Below are 17,063 nucleotides of genomic sequence, written 5' to 3'. Positions count from 1 at the left end.
AGTTTGCCTATTTGCGGATGATACTAAGATCTGTAACAGAGTGGACACCCGGGAGGGAGTGGAAAACATGAAAAAGGATCTGAGGAAGCTAGAAGAATGGTCTAAGGTTTGGCAATTAAAATTCAATGCGAAGAAATGCAGAGTGATGCACTTAGGGAATAGAAATCCTTGGGAGACGTATGTGTTAGGTGGGGAGAATCTGATAGGTACGGACGGGGAGAGGGATCTTGGGGTGATAGTATCTGAGGATCTGAAGGCGATGAAACAGTGTGACAAGGCGGTGGCCGTAGCTAGAAGGTTGTTAGGCTGTATAGAGAGAGCTGTGACCAGCAGAAGAAAGGAGGTGTTGATGCCCCTGTGTAAGTCGTTGATGAGGCCCCACCTAGAGTATTGTGTTCAGTTTTGGAGGCCGTACCTTGCGAAGGATGTAAAAAGAATTGAAGCGGTGCAAAGAAAAGCTACGAGAATGGTAAGGGATTTACGTTACAAGACGTATGAGGAGAGACTTGCTGACCTGAACATGTATACTCTGGAAGAAAGGAGAAACAGGGGTGATATGATACAGACGTTCAAATATTTGAAAAGTATAAATCTGCAAACGAACCTTTTCCGGAGGTGCGAAGGCGGTAGAACGAGAGGACATGAAATGAGATTGAAGGGGGGCAGACTCAAGAAAATGTCAGGAAGTATTTTTTCACGGAGAGAGTAGTGGATGCTTGGAATGCCCTCCTGCGGGAGGTGGTGGGAATGAAAACGGTAACAGAATTCAAACACGCGTGGGATAAACATAAAGGAATCCTGTTCAGAAGGAATGGATCCTAAGGAGCTTAGCTGAGATTGGGTGGCAGAGCCGGTGGCGGGGATAGTGCTGGGCAGACTTACACTGTCTATGCCCTGAAAAGGACAGGTACAAATCAAGGTAAGGTATACACAAAAAGTAGCACATATGAGTTTATCTTGTTGGGCAGACTGGATGGACCGTGCAGGTCTTTTTCTGCCGTTATTTATTATGTTACTATATAAAGTCTGCAAGTATTAGAGTACTTGCATCACTACTGTACCAAGAATTTTCAATGGTAAACTCTGAAGAACTTTCCTTTAAAAATTCACTTGTAGGCCTGGGATACAAAGCACAAAGCTGGCTGCTGGGGCTGAAAGGGAGAGACATTTGTAAGAATGAACTGGAAAGGACAGAGAAAGTCTAAAGAGAAAACTGCAAGGGGGAACTGGAGACAGAGTGGTGGGTTGGCAGCTTGAGGGAGGGGGAAACTGAAAAGCTTGTAAGACACACTAGAGAGGACTGCCTGATAGGTAGAGGAGGACTAAGAAGAGAGACTGACCAGATAAAAGGGAAGGGGATAGAGGGAAGAAAGAGAGAGAAAGTAACTGATGGGGAATCACTTGGCTGTGGAATGGAGAGATACTGATGAGTGAAAGGCTGGGCAGAAATTAGAAAGGAGACTAGAGGAGGGGAGTAAGATTGGCGGGGCCAACTTGGAGGCCCTTAAAACTTTTGCATGTTGAAAAAAAGGTTCCCAGATCTAACAAACTTGGGAAACCTCTGCTCTATGAAGTTTGGTATGCTCAGGAAAGGCTTCTGCAGGTAAAGACCCTAGGTGCTGATCCATCTATATGAGCACGCCAACACATTCTGAATAAATCCCTTGTCAGGATATTCTGAATATGATAAACTTCGTATGAAATACCTTTGCCCAGATTTGACTGGATAAGCACCAGTGTGGATGGGGGTGTCACAGAAATGGTAGGTGATTCAGCTTGTTTCCTGCAGTTTCTGGGCAGCCTGATTCTACAGACATCAGAACAGCTCATATAAAATGTGTGTCAAAACAGTTACATAACTGTTGTGGTCCAGAATTATCAGCATGTCATGCTGATATCTGATGATTATTGTCCTCAGAGAACCACTTTACAGCCTAATTCCAACTGATCTGGAAGCCCAAAAGCATTGAATGAAACTACCAGCAAAAACATATTTATAGCTGGGTGAAAACATTTTACAAGTATGCAACATTGGAATTATGCATTTTACATTACTACAAGCTTGCAATCAGATACAGAAGCTACTATAACGAAGTGTAAATACAATATTAACATACCATAGTAGAATAAGTTACATTTCGAATTACTGTGCCAATAATGGAATATTAAAATGCAGACCAAGTAAATGTTAATGAAGCAATTTAATTCCGTACCTGGAATACATGGCCAGTAGCTTTTAGCTTTGGCTGGTCGTTTTCAGTCAGTGAAGTTGTGGACACAGTTTCATCAATATCACATTTGGCACGAGACTTAGCAAAATCTTCATACAGCTGCACCTGCAATCCATAATGGAAAATATCATACATAATTGTAAGGCACAGTTACCCTGACTGCAGGGTAAACAAAACAGAATATTTTATAGTCAAACCTAACCAATCACAGATGAGTGGTGAATGTTATTTTGTTGATGGCACACAAAAAAGTATGCCAAAAAAGAATCATAGTCTGAGCATATCCTTCTTACTCCTGAATAGTAATTATAAAATGTTGACAGTTCAGTTAAGATTCGATTAAGTTATCTGATTTTTTTTATTTAAGTTTAGGTTAAAAAAAACCAAAACAATTGAAATCTAAAATCTAATCTAGACTTTGAGCTTGTAAACAAAACTTCAGGTTAAACTGGGCCAGTGGTTCCCAAACTGTGGACTGCAACCTTAAATGGGGTCACATCATTAGTGGATAGGTTCAAGAAACAGGGTTGATTCTCCTCACCAGAACTCCACTCTCATTTTACATGCAGCAATACCTCCACCTGTGTGGGCTTCATGTTATACTGTAAATCTATGTAGAATATTGGGATCCGTGAATGTACAATGAAACACAAGGTCCTGTGCTACCATAGGAGTTGGCTCTGTGGATGCTATGGGTGCTTAAGCATCCCCAATATTGAGAGAATTCCTTGTATGTGTTCAGGAAGGAGTTATTTCCATTGGGCTTAGCACCCCCAATAATTCTGAAAAGTTGGTTCCTATGACTGCTATTACTGCCTTCTTGCTTTTGTTAGTGTGGACAAAAGGAAGAGAATGAGGGAGCAAGGAAGGGGAGTTGAAGTGTACTATTTGGTCTCCATCTGGAGTCACATGAATGGTTAAGTGATAAAAAGTGGTCACACAGGATAAGAGTTTAGAAAGCACTGAACTAGACACACAACTTCATAAATTCCCCTTTCCTAGCATCTCTTAATGCAAGAGAACAGCGAACTAAAAAAATCCCCAGTAAATGAAAATAAATGTCTTCTATATAAGTCGTGAAATTTTAACCTGTGGAAGCAGGTTACTGACACCCACGATAAATTTTGTTGTGGTAAATTTACTGCACTTTGGTAACCACCCCTCCAAGAAAAGGAAGTGTCATCAAAATTCAAAAATGGATTATTGTTTAGGTAGGTTAGGGTACCTGCCTTTTTGGAACAATAAGCTTTGCTATCTGGATCCAAGTGGCCTTATACACAATTTTATGAAGTATTCCTGGTTATGTGGCCTATTTGATTTGTAGTGACAGAGCAAATATCTCAGTGAGTGGCTTACCTCTATGGAAAGGGGCAAAATGCCATCTATATAAACTTAGCAACAAGATTCACTAAGTATTCCTTTTCCTCCCCCCCCCCCGGAAGTGAATCATGTCCTTCGTCTGGTATATTAAAATTTTTACATAAGAAGTGTTTAAAAATAAATACAGGGACACTGGTGTCCAGGACAGAACTGGACTAAGGCATAAAGAAAACAGGCATGACTAGGGTCCAAAAGTTTAGGGAGATCCTGAGAAGTGCTCATGACTCAGGAGGCAATGTCTGGATTAATTTTGGGATTCAATAGATTTGTCAATAAATTGTCTCAAAGCTAAAATGATGGCTAAAGTATCTGGATATTTTTCCAGAGTTTAGCCCTCTAAGCTCTCCAGTCCTTCCATCCAGGTATAATCCAGGAAATGGGAAGTCTGCTCTACTCACAGGAAGGAGAGGATAAACTGCGAGTGTTGTGGCGGAGACTGAGTTCTGTTTGGGACCTTTGAGAGAGCCTGTGAAACCAGGGAGTGTTGTCACGGCCGTGACAGTGGTTGGAACCACCCGATTCACCCAGTTTTTCCTGCAGTGTCTTCAGCAACCATCCCTTGCACCTTCTTTGGCCCAGCACCCAGCCCATGGTACTGCGCCGTCTTCCCTAGGCGCACATGCATGCCGAAGAGGCACATTAAAGGGCCAGCTACTGGAGGTAAAGAACAGTGCCCCATGATGACATCACCTGGCTGGGGCTATTTAAAACAGACAAACCTTTTCTGTCCTACCTTCACAACAGATTGGCCTTAGACAGTTCTTAATCCTGCCTTGGTTTCCAGTTCCTGTTTCAGCCTCCGACCCTGCTCAGTGTTCCTGTCTCCTGCACCACTTCAGGCCCCAGTTCTGCTGGACTGGCCCTGAAGGGTTCTTTTCAGGGTCACTCCATGTTCCAGTTCCACCAGGTCTACCCCTAAGGGTCCTTTTCTGGGTCACTCCAGGTCCCGTTTCTGCTGGGCCTGCCCCCAAAGGCCCTTTTCAGGGCCACTCCACACCTCCGCGCTTCTTGGAGTGACTTGCCTGCTACCAGTCGGACTTCCACACCTACCGTTGGCTAGCTGCGGCCTAAGGGCTCATCCCCCTAGAACTGTGATAAATTGTGAAGGCCATGAGCTTGGGTAAGTCACCGGCAGTTGCTTCAACAGCTGGTTCTTTAACTCCAGCAACTTTCTGGTGCGGTCCAGGAGCTGACCCTGCATATAGACCACTTCCAGAGGCCTGCGGCGCCACAGGCCGTGGCTCCTCAACCCTCAGTAGATGCCCCAGCAGCCTCTAGGATCCGACTAGCATCCCTGCCCTGTTACAATGGGGATCCAAAGACCTGTAGGGGGTTTCTGAACCAATGCTATATAATCTTTGAGCTTCAGGCATAGGACTTTGTTTCTGATAGAGCCCGAGTTGCACATACCATTCTCCCTTCTTTCCAGCCAAGCTCTTGCATGGGCACCTCCTCTCTGGGATTGGAACAACCTAGTACTTAATAACTTAAGGGAGTTTCTTGAACAGTTCCAGAGGATGAGTAACCAGGAAAAACCTCCTCTGCAGCTTCCAAACTTCTGAAACTATGACAAGGGTCACAAATGTTGGGCAACTCTGCTATTCAGTTCTGAACTCTAGCCTCGTAACTGAAGTGGAATAAGTCTGGTCGCCGTGTTCTAACAGGGGCTTGCATCCCAGATTAAAGATGAGCTGGCTGGACAAGACCTTCCGTAGACGTTGGATGACCTTATTCACCTGTGTTCTCGAGTGGATATCTGGTTTTGAGAGTAAGCTCAGGAGCAGTAGTCCTTCAGCAAAACGGTTTGTTTGGCACTCAGTTTTCAACATGCCTGCCACACACCAACTATGACGTCCTATCTGCCAATGCCGGAGAACCAATGCAAGTGGATCAGTCCTTCCCTCTCAAACCAGGAGAAACAGCGACACAGATCCCAGAATCTGTATCTGTATTGTAGGGGAGAGGCCACTATGTTCTCAGATGTCCCAAAAAGACAAAACACTGTCAGGCCTAGCCTTGGCTGGGGAGACAGAGCTAGTCCTCAACGGTCGGATTCCCCACACTCAACTCCTGGTTCCTGATTCTCTGGAATTAGACCAGGCGTCACCTACTACAGAGGCCAGAGCCAGTCTTAGCAATTGCTGGGCCCTGTGCAGACCAGTTCGGTGGGGCCCCCCCCGTCCCACCTAGCTCTCTGCCCCACCTAGCCTCGCCCCTTGTTGACAAGATGTGTTTTAAACATGTTTTATTTCAAAGAAAAATTAAGCAAAACGTGTACAGAAAAACTAACTCAAATGTGCACAATGCTATCATAGAAAACCTATGGGTTTAAAAAGCAAAACCATATGCTTGTAAGGATGTACTACCATACTGTCTTCCCATCCTGGAGAAGGAGCTCAAGCCGCCAGCTGAGTGTCCCTCCAAAGGACCTAGGACGTTGTGAGAGAGAGGAACGGAGAATACCCCTGGATTACATGACAGGCGTCACAGTCAGCCACCTCTAGACAAAGGGATCCTAGATGACCGGATCAATCACCCCCTCAGCCGAGCCAAACCAAGACTGCGGAAACACGTGCCAACAAACAGCTGGAGAGAAAACCATTAGCAGATTAGGGGAGATCTGAGGCTACAGGCAACAAACCAGTCGAAGAGGCAGACAATGGAAGCAGACCCGCAAAGCCTAACTAAAGCGCGACCACACAGCTACGCATCTCCTAAGCCCAAAGGTAAATATTCAAGGCATAAAGAAAGGAAAATATAAGCAGACAAGACCCCCTCACAACTGAACACAAAGAAACACCCCACGAACCTCAAACACACTCACACACATACACACACACTCCCCCCCCCCCCCAAAGAAAAAACATGTTCACACCAAGCAAAATCAAACCTGACACTTCACCAACGAATCTCAGGAACATACCTCTCCCCTCTAGCCTTGGAACAGGACTACTCTGACTGGCTAGTCCACAACCAACAACCACCCACCCAACAACAGTCAATCTTCACCACGGATTTTAGGATACGTACCTCACCTTTTAAGTCTCAGAATACGACCGCTCTGGCTAACAAGTCCACAAGAAACGACAGACAACCACAACACCACAGCCTTGGCATAAAGAGCCACAATACTAGAACATGATAGACCCCACTCAAAGAAATAGTCTCCAAACGGACACCCACTTGAAAGTACACAACCTCAAATTGTACTCCAAAACATAAGAGAAGCCAAAATGGACACCATAAAACTACTCCTCGTTATATACTCTCCAACACTGATTCAAACAATATTAGCAATACTTCTCGAAGAAAATAACATTATACCCATACTACATAACCAATACTGGACAATCGGACACACCACATTTCACCAACCTGACCCACAATCCATACAAAGAAAATCCACAATTCATGAATAAATACTAAAGACTGCAAAGAAGGGACCAAAAAAAAATACAAACTAACAAACAAATGACAACTAATAAAAATCTATACAATCTCAAATGCAGAAGAACCATACAAACAATCCAAGTGGGCTACATCAACGCCATATCTGCAGTAAACAAAACAGAACACTAACAGACTGGATCATGGTGGAAGGCCTCATCTACTGTCATCAACGAAACACTGGATCCATGGCTAAAAGATCTCATAATCCTGGACCTACGCCCTCCAGGATACAAAAATCACACACTGGACCAGAAAGGAAAGCGAGGCAGAGGCATTGCTCTAATCTACAGATCCCACTTTGAAACCACCGCCAAGTCCATAACATCAAAACTCGAAATAGGCTCAATCAGGATACACGACAAAACTCTGCGAGACTATATGAACTGCGTCATATTCTACAGACCTCCAGGAAACTGGAACGAAGCCCAGACAAACTTTATGGATTTCATTTCCGCTACATGTGCAACTAACTCAATTATACTGGTGCTAGGAGACATCAACCTTCACTTAGAAGACCCAAACTCAAAAAGTGCACGAGAATTTAAGGAATTCCTCCATCTATGGGACTTCAAATGGCCACAAATGTATGCAACCCACGTAAAAGGTCACACACTCTATCTACTCTCACACAAATTCTCAACTGACCAGAACTTCATTATAATGGATCACAAATGGTCAGAGACACCATAGTCCGATCACTTTAAATAAAACCTGACCCCTACTCTGGAGGAAGAAGGGACATCACCCGAGCACAAGAATGCACATCACACAGCACAAGAGGTCAGGTGGACATGAAAACATGCTGGCAGTTTGTATACAACAACGAATGGTCAGCACAAACGGAATCTACAAATTACCTCGCAGAATGGGAAAAAAAGATGCAACTCTATACTAGACGACATAGCATACATATGATCAATAACCTCACGAAAGCACAACATAACCCCACGGTTCAACGTCGAACTGAAAAAACTTAAGACACAATCAGACAACTCGAAAGAGCACGGAGAAAAAACAAAAAGGAACAAACACACCACAAGAAAACAATCACAGAAAAAATATAAATACGAGATAAGACAAACCAAAAGGAACTATTATAAAGCACAAATAGGGACAGATTACAAAGACATGAAGAAATTATACAACCTACTGAATAAAGTACTAGACACTAACTCAGTCACCACACCAAATGGGAAAATTAGGTTCTTACCTGGTAATTTTCTTCCTTTAGTCATAGCAGATGAAGCCATTATGTATGGGTTGTGTCCATCAACCAGCAGGGGAGGATACAGAGCACTCAACTTTTCACAGGCCTCATGGCCAGCCAGCTCCACTGCCTCTTCAGTATTGAAGCTTCCAAGCAGTATGGCAAAACGCAATGGAATAACATGAACTTTCCTCACAGCGAACGATGTCCCCTTAACAAGGGCATGAACTCAAAAGGAGGGAATGAACACATCCTCCTGGAGGGAATAAACTCGTCCTCCTTATTGTATAACTGGAGGGGGATACACGCAACCTCCTGGAGGGAATAAACTCATCCTCCAAAACATAAACTGGAGGGAATGGACTCATCCTCCTATAAGTGAACATAAATCCTGAAGACTGTTTTCCAACTTTCTCCCAAGGAAGGAACTCAGGAAACAAGAACAGAACCTGAAACAGATTCACAGCATACAGACAATCATATAGGGAGGGCTCATGGCTTCATCTGCTATGACTAAGGAAAGAAAATTACCAAGGTAAGAACCTAATTTTTCCTTCCTTGTCATCAAGCAGATGAAGCCATTACGTATGGGATGTAACAAAGCAATCCCTATATAGGGTGGGAACAGGTCACACCACGCGCTAGCACTTGTGCTCCAAAATGCGCATCCTTCCTAGCAGCCACATCCAGCCTGTAATGTCGGGCAAAAGAGAGCTTAGAAGCCCATGTTGCTGCACTGCATATCTCTTGAAGACAGAGTGCTCCAGTTTCAGCCCAAGAGGAAGAAATCGCTCTGGTAGAATGCGCCTTAAGGCTACAGGCGGAGACCGGCCGGCAAGCAGATAGCTGAAAAGATAGTTTCTTTGAGCCAGCGAGGACCTGATAGCAAAACAAACAGATGATCATAGATCCTGAAAGAGATAGTAACTCACAGATACTGCAGCAGAGTCCTGCGCACATCCAACAGGTGCAACTGCCCAAAAGATTCTGGAAACTCCTCCGTATCAAAGGAGGGCAAGAAAATAGGCTGGTTTAGGTGAAACGCTACAAAACAAAAAAAAAAAACAAAAAGGCACACAACTGTTTACAAAACAGTACATAAAAAACAAAGCAGCAGTGGAATCAAATGCATTTATTGGAAAAATACCCGACGTGGCCACGTTTCGCCCTCAGGCTGCGTCAGGGGTACAAACTATGAAAACAAAACACAAGTATAAAAACATGTATAACCATACATATTAACAATGTCATAAGCATGATTCAACTAATAAAAGGCAATTATTTAAAAAAGATTCAACATATATAAAACAATCCTTTAAAAGTTCTAAAAAACATGTATAGACATATATGATATCATCTGTAAAACAAATATTTATAAATATTTGTTTTACAGATGATATCATGTATGTCTATACATGTTTTTTTAGAACTTTTAAAGGATTGTTTATATATGTTGAATCTTTTTTAAATAATTGCCTTTTATTAGTTGAATCATGCTTATGACATTGTTAATATGTATGGTTATACATGTTTTATACTTGTGTTTTGTTTCATAGTTTGTACCCCTGACGCAGCTGAGGGCGAAACGTGGCCACGTCGGGTATTGTTCCAATAAATGCATTTGATTCCACTGCTTTGTTATTTTAGGTGAAACGCTGAAACCACCTTAGGCATGAAGGAAGGCATGGTCCGAACCGTGACCCCGGACTCTGAGAATTGCAGAAATGGGTCTCTACAGGACAGCGCCTGGAGCTCTGACACCCGTCTCGCAGAAGTAATGGCCACAAGAAAAACGGCTTTTAGTGGCAAATCTTTCTCCGATGCTCGCCGAAGCGGCTCAAAAGGAGAAGCCTGCAGGGCCTTCAAAACTAGCCCCAGGTTCCAAGCTGGACAGGGTGCTCGCACGGAAGGCCGGAGCCGAAGCACCCCTCTAAGAACCGTGCCACATCTGGATGAGCAGCTAAAGACACGCCTTCAACTTTACCACGAAGGGAGGCCAACGCTGCCACTTGTACCCGCAGGGAATTATAGGCCAAGCCTATTTGTACACCATCCTGCAAAAGTCCAGAATCGGCGAGACAGGAGCCCGCATGGGTGTGATCGCTTTTGGAAGCGCACCAAGACTCAAACTGGCGCCAAAATCCTGGCATAAGCCACGGAAGTGGAACGCTGCGGGCCTGCTGGAGAGTGGAAATGACTGTGTTTGAATAGCCTTTGTCCCTCAATTGCGTCCTCTCAATCGCCATGCCATAAGACCAAGTGGCAGGCGTCCCTCCATGGCTACCGGGCCCTGTGACAACAGGTTCGGAACCAGAGTAAAGGAAGGGGAGCCTCCACTAGCATCTGTCGGAGGTCCGCATACAAGGCTTCCTGGTCCAATCCGGGGCAATGAGGACCACTTCTCCTGGGTGCAGCTGAATCACGCGCCCTATCAAGGGCCCACGGAGGGAACACATATAGTAGCCCAGAGGCCAGGGCTGAGTCAAGGCATTCAACCCTGCCGAGCGAGGATCTCTCCATCTGCTGAGAAGCACGGGACTTTGGCATTTGAACTTGTCGCCATAGATCCATCACGGGCTTGCCCCATTTGGCACATATCTGCAGGAATACTTCATCTGCTAGTTCCCATTCTGCTGGACTGATCTGATGCCTGCTTAGATAATCGGCTTGCACGTGGCTCTGACCTGCAATGTGAGCTGCCGACCGAAACTGTAGATGCAGCTCGGCCCAGTGGCAAATCTGCTCGGCCTGCGCGGCCATTGCCCTGCACTGAGTGCCGCCTTGTCGATTTATGTAGGCCATGCTGTCGTGTTGTCCGACATCAGTCTGACAGTCAATCCTTCCAGGGTTCACTTGAAAGGCCAGAAGCGCCTGAAACACCGCTTTCAACTCCAGGCGGTTGATGGGACCACTCCGACTCCCTCGGGTGTCCATAGACCCTGGGCATGGCTTCCCATTGCAATGTGCGCCCAGCCCTTCAGGCTGGCATCTGTCACCCTCTAGACACCAATCGGGGAGCGCCAGCGGTATTCCTCGCCGCAGCATGCTGTCTGAGAGCCAACCACTCCATGCTGAGTCGGGGGCCGCAGGGAGCCAAGAAAGTCGCATTGAATATCCCGAGAAACTGTGAGACCATCTTTGAGTAGGGAATACGTAGAGGTCTCAGGTGCGCTCTCCCCAGGGCACCACTTCCAATGTGGCTGTCATCGATCCCAGCAGCTGGACAATGTCCCAAGCTCGTGGGCGGGGCAATCCTCAGGAGCAGACGGACCTGATTCTGAAGCTTGCACCGCCTTAGCTCGGGTAGGTTATACATAGCCCGAGTCTGTGTCAAACCTGGCCCCCCAAATATTCTAGAGATTGCGAGGGGGTCAGGTGACTTTTGGCCATATGACGACCCAGCCTTGAGATTGAAGTACTGAGACCACTCTGGCTGTAGCTTAATAGCTCTCTGTTACAGAGTCTGCTCTGAGGAGCCAGTCGTCTAGGTACGGTGGAACCCTGATACCTTCTCACCTGAGCAAAGCAGTTACTACCACCATTACCTTCGAAAGGTTCGGGAAGCTGTGGCGAGGCCAAAAGGCAAGGCCCGGAACTGGAAATGTTTTCCCAACACCGCAAACCTCAGAAACGTCTGGTGCGGGGGCCAAATTGGTATGTGCAAGTAAGCTTCTTTCAGGTCTAGAAATGTGAGAAACTCTCCTGGCTGTACCGCAGCAATGACGGGGCGCAGGGACTTGTTTAATTCTTTTAAGTCCAGAATAGGGCGAAAAGACCCACCTTTTCGCCGGCACCCACAAAGTAGATGGAGTATCGGCCTTAGCCGTGGTTCGGCGGGAGGTACTGGGGACACGGCCCCTAACTGAATCAGATCTTGCAAAATCTCCTCTACCGCTGCCAGTTTGGCGGCAGAACCGCATCGGGACTCCACAAACATGGTCTCTTACTGGGTTTGAATTCTATTCTGTAGCCATCTCTGATCAGGTCCAGAAGCCACTGATCTGAAGAAATATTGGCCCACTCCTCGACAAAGAGGGAAAGACGTCCTCCGATGACAGGAAGCGAGGAGGGGGCTGGCGCACCATCATTGAGAGGGTCGCCCCTGAACTCCAGGCCTAGAGCCGGGGCTGCGGAACGCTTGTCTGAGCAAAAGGAGTTCCTCTGCTGAAAAACGGGCATGAGAAGTGAACCCAGCAGAACGCCCCGGGGCGGTACCTTCTAGCTTCACGGAAGCGAGGTCCTATAGAGGAAGTGGACCGGAGGAAGGCCTCGGCCTATCTTTGGGCAAGCGCTGGGGTTTAGGATCTCCCAGGCCTTTAACAAGTTTTTTTTCCAACTTCTCACCAAATAGGAGAAGGCCTTGAAAGGGCAACTTCACCAACCTTTGCTTAGAGGCCATGTCCGCTCCCCAATGTTGTAGCCAAATAAGACGGCGAGCCGCCACTGCTACTGCCATTTGTTTAGCCGAAGCTCTGACAATATCATAAAGGGCATCAGCCAAAAAGGACAAGGCCGACTCCAGCCGCGGAGCCACATCCGAGAAGGGCTCTGCTTCATCTCCGGGCTGTTCCACTGCCTGTTGCAACCACGCCAGGCAGGCTCTAGCAGCATAATAACTGCATGCAGACGCCCGAAACAGTAAGACCTGCAATTTCGAAGTACCGTTTAAGTGCTGCTTCCAGCCTACGGTCTTGTATATCCTTCAGGGCAACTCCTCCTTCCACAGGGAGGGTAGTTCTCTTTGTCACTGCAGTGACTAGGGCATCTACTTTAGGCACTGCAAAGCGAAGCCAAATGCTCCTCACGCAGAGGGTATAATTGCCCCATAGCCCTGGAAACTTTCAAAGGTCCCTCGGGGTCAGCCACTGAGTGGAAATAAGCTCTTGGATGGTGTCATGCAAAGGAAAGGCTCGAGCAGGCTTTTTGGTACTAGCCATCCTAGGATTCACCGAGAGGCCGTGCCACTGTCAGGCTCTTCAATAGAAAGGACCTGCAGGGCATCTGAAGTAAGCGGTGGCAGCTCATCACGGTGGAAAATCCTCACCACGGAGGGATCATTCGATCCTGTAGTAATTCTGCACCTGACTCTGGCTCCTCAGGACCACGAAGGCCTGCCAGAACTCTCCGAATCCTCACAGCCCGACCAGAGGGGGGGGGGGGGGGGGGGGAGGAGGCGCACCACAATCTGAAGGGGAATTAGCCCTTCTATGCTTTTCTTTATGCCAATTATCAGGGAAATAGCCTCAGTGGGCAGTCCTAGGCCAGAAGCCACCGGGGGGGGGGGGGGGGGGGGGGGGGGGGAGACACAATAGAAGAGGCCTCAGACGACCCTGAGGGAGAGCTCTTTTCAGCATGTATGCTTTATGCAATACAACACAAAATCAGGGAGAAAAACTCGCCCTGTGCCCCAGATCCCTCCGGGGCTAGCCGCTCCCTGAATAGCCTCAATTCGAGGCCCCCCCCCCCAGGCTCAGGGCTCTCCGTCTCTACGAGGCCGCACCATGTGGAGAATTCAAAATGTGCGTCCGCTGCCAGCTCTGAGCGGGAAGAATCATCGCTCGCCATGCTTGGGGCCGGCTCTTACACCTGTACAGCACGATTTACAGAGCCCCGCTGCTAATTTGCGCTTGCCACACCAGGAACAGCGCTTTACATTCTCTGCACTATCGCCGAAAAACGCGGGAAAATTCAAAATGGTAGTTTCGCGCCAAAAACGCCCCGATCGCAGGGCTCACCCCGGAGGAGTTAGAAAACACTCTTACCTCACCAGACCGAGTATCACAGTTCCCGGTCCATAGAAGAATCAAAGGAAAATCTGTTCCTTTTTTTTTTTTTTTTTAACGCTGTGAGGAAAGCAGAGGTAATAAGAAACTCCGGAGGCGTCAGATGAGTGGGAAAGGCAGGGAAAGGCGAACCCATGTGCCTGCATCTACTGAGTGGGAAAGGACAGGGAAAAAGCAAGCTAATATGTCCACATCCACGGGGGCATGGGTAAGGCAGGGAAAGGGCTAACCTATGTGCCTTCAAAAGTGAAGCTGCTATAGCCTCTAACAACCCCGGCTAACAACTGGCAAGCCAGGAGCCACCCCAGGCAGATTTGTGATGGAGCTCGAAGAAGCTGCAGCACCCTGCTTGGGGAGATAGAGAATACTGAAGAGGCAGTGGAGCTGGCTGGCCATGAGGCACTGTGAAAAGTGAGTGCTCTCTATCTCCCCCCTGCTGGTTGATGGACACAACCCATACGTAATGGCTTCAATCTGTTTGATGACAAGGAAACAGACCTTCCATCGGCAGACAAACTTGGAAAGTGCTTCAAAGAAATTTTTTTTTACCTATGCAAATCTCTAACACAGGAGTATACCAACCTCGAAACCTTCCTTAATGAATTGGATGCACACCTAGGATAATACCCTGCAGACACGAATTTGGACAAACTTCATCCATCTCACTGTTGATACAGTAGCACAAGTGGATCAGTAAGTTCTCCACTACTCACTGTAAACTAGACATCTGCCCCCACTATATAATGAAACTGGGCCCTGACTGATTCACTGCAGACCTCACATCCCACCTAAACCACACGTTCCAGCAAGGCCAATTCCCTGTAGAAAAAGCCAACATCTTACTCACAGCGATAACTAAAGACCCCAAGAAAAAAACAAAACGAAATCACGAAATATCTACCAGTAGCATCCATCCCGCTGACAACCAAAGAGATGGGAGGCATTGTAGCCAAACAACTTACGGAATACATCAACAAATTCTCAATACTATGCACGTATCGCAATCTGGATTCAGACCCCACCTTAGTATAGAAACAGTATTAGATACTCTCCTGGCCAAATTCAAAGCACAAAATAGCGATAGGTAAAAAAATCCTCCTACTCCAATTTGACATGTGTGAGTAAATTCGATATGGTAGACCACAATATATTAGTAAGAATACTCGAGAAGATAGGGATTGAGGGATATACTTAACTGGATTAAGGGGTCCTCACTACAAGGTCATACCAGTAAAATCAAATTAGACTATCTCATCGCCTTGGAAAGCAGACTGTGGAGTACCACAAGGATCACCTCTATCATCTATCCTCTTTAACCTAATGATGACCCCACTAAGTCATTATACAAACAAGGCCTTAACCTTTGTCCTCTACGAGGACAATATCACAATATATATACCTTTCAAATCGAACCCATCAGAAATAACCAATGAAATCACTAACAGCTTGAGAATCATGGATTCCTGGGCAACAGCATTAAATTGAAACATTAAAAAAACCCCAAACACACTGTTCATCTCTCCTTCCAAACACTCAGTGCAGACCACCTCAAAACCATCAATACCCTAGATCATACTCTACCAATCTCAGACAGCCTGAAACTCCTCGGCATCACCATAGACAATTACCTAACAACTAGAGAACCAAGCTACAGCAAAGAACATGTTCCATACAATGTGGAAACTCAAACGTGTGAAAATTCTCCCAAGGGAAACTTTTCACAACGTGATTCAATCAATGTAATACCCAATATCGATTACTGCAACAGAATATACTGGGATGCAAAGAACAAATCTTAAAGAAACTTCAGACCACTCAGAACCACGGCAGCCAGGTTTATCTACGGAACAAACAAGACTTGAAAGCGCGAAACCCCCGTTGCAAAAAAAAATTACATATTTTCAAAGCACTTAGCCTTCCAAAGTTCCATAGAAACCTATGGAACTTTGGAAAGCTAAGTGCTTTGAAAATATGCCTCACTGGCTACCAATCAAAGAACGTATTGCCTTCAAATTATGCACACTGGTTCATAAAATACTCCACGGACTAGTTCCTGGTTACTTACCGACCTGATAGACCTACCAATGAGAAACACATTTGAATCAGCAAGAACATACCTAAACCTTCACTTCCCAAGAAGTAAAGGACTGAAGTACAAAGCAACATACACGTCCAGTTTTTCCTACATAAGCACACAACTATTAAACGCACTACCAAAAAGACCTGAAAACCACGAGTAACCACCTAAACTTAAAAAAAAAAAAGGGCTACTCCACAGAACCAACATAAACACCCGACCATAGAAACACATCATCAATAAAACACGACGTGGACATAACACAAAACCTTCCGTTGCTCGATCCCCTAGTGTGGGCTAAACCAAGCTAGTCCCATTTTAACCATATCATCACCTTGTATTTGTTAACACCGGAGTTCATAATCATCTTTCCGGAACTATGTAAACCACATTGAGCCTGCAAATAGGTGGGAAAATATGGGATACAAATGTAACAAATAAATAAAAATTAATTAATGAAAACAAATCCCCTTAATATGTAATACTTGGTAGCAATAATGAAACAGTGATTGAATATTCACACAGCAAGCAGCATGAGCCAACAGATTTACTTTCCACTGAACATAATTAACTTTATATGAACTTGGCTGCTAACAGTGTGCTGAACTGGACAATGGTGGCACCATTTAGACTGACTCTGGACAGTTCTGCATGAAGGAAACCCTCCCCTCATTAATCAATACCTTAAACAGTAATACTTAAAAAAATAAAAAGGGCAAGTGCATTTTACAATATACCATTGCATTCCACAAAGCAAAAGGAGCAAGTTCCCACATGCCATCTTTTTTCTTTTGATGTAAGTTCAGGAAAAAAAAAAAGATTTTAAAATGCTCCTAGGTTTCAATCTAATTCAAGTTTAATGTGGGATAAATGCCATAAATAAGTAAACAGATAGATAGATAGATACTCTGAATGTTGAGCACCTGTTTCTTATA

General features: G+C 45.6%; 1 protein-coding gene across 1 annotated transcript in view; it reads right to left on the bottom strand.

The window, feature by feature from the left end:
* Positions 1-17,063, bottom strand: part of BTAF1 (B-TFIID TATA-box binding protein associated factor 1) — a 620,170-nt gene that overhangs the window by 55,730 nt on the left and 547,377 nt on the right. The window contains 1 exon segment of the mRNA XM_030204965.1: positions 2,214-2,336. Coding sequence (XP_030060825.1) covers positions 2,214-2,336 — 123 coding nt within the window.

Source organism: Microcaecilia unicolor, chromosome 5, assembly GCF_901765095.1.
Source record: "Microcaecilia unicolor chromosome 5, aMicUni1.1, whole genome shotgun sequence".
Classification (NCBI taxonomy): domain Eukaryota; kingdom Metazoa; phylum Chordata; class Amphibia; order Gymnophiona; family Siphonopidae; genus Microcaecilia; species Microcaecilia unicolor.
This window is presented reverse-complemented; position numbering and strand designations above follow the sequence as displayed.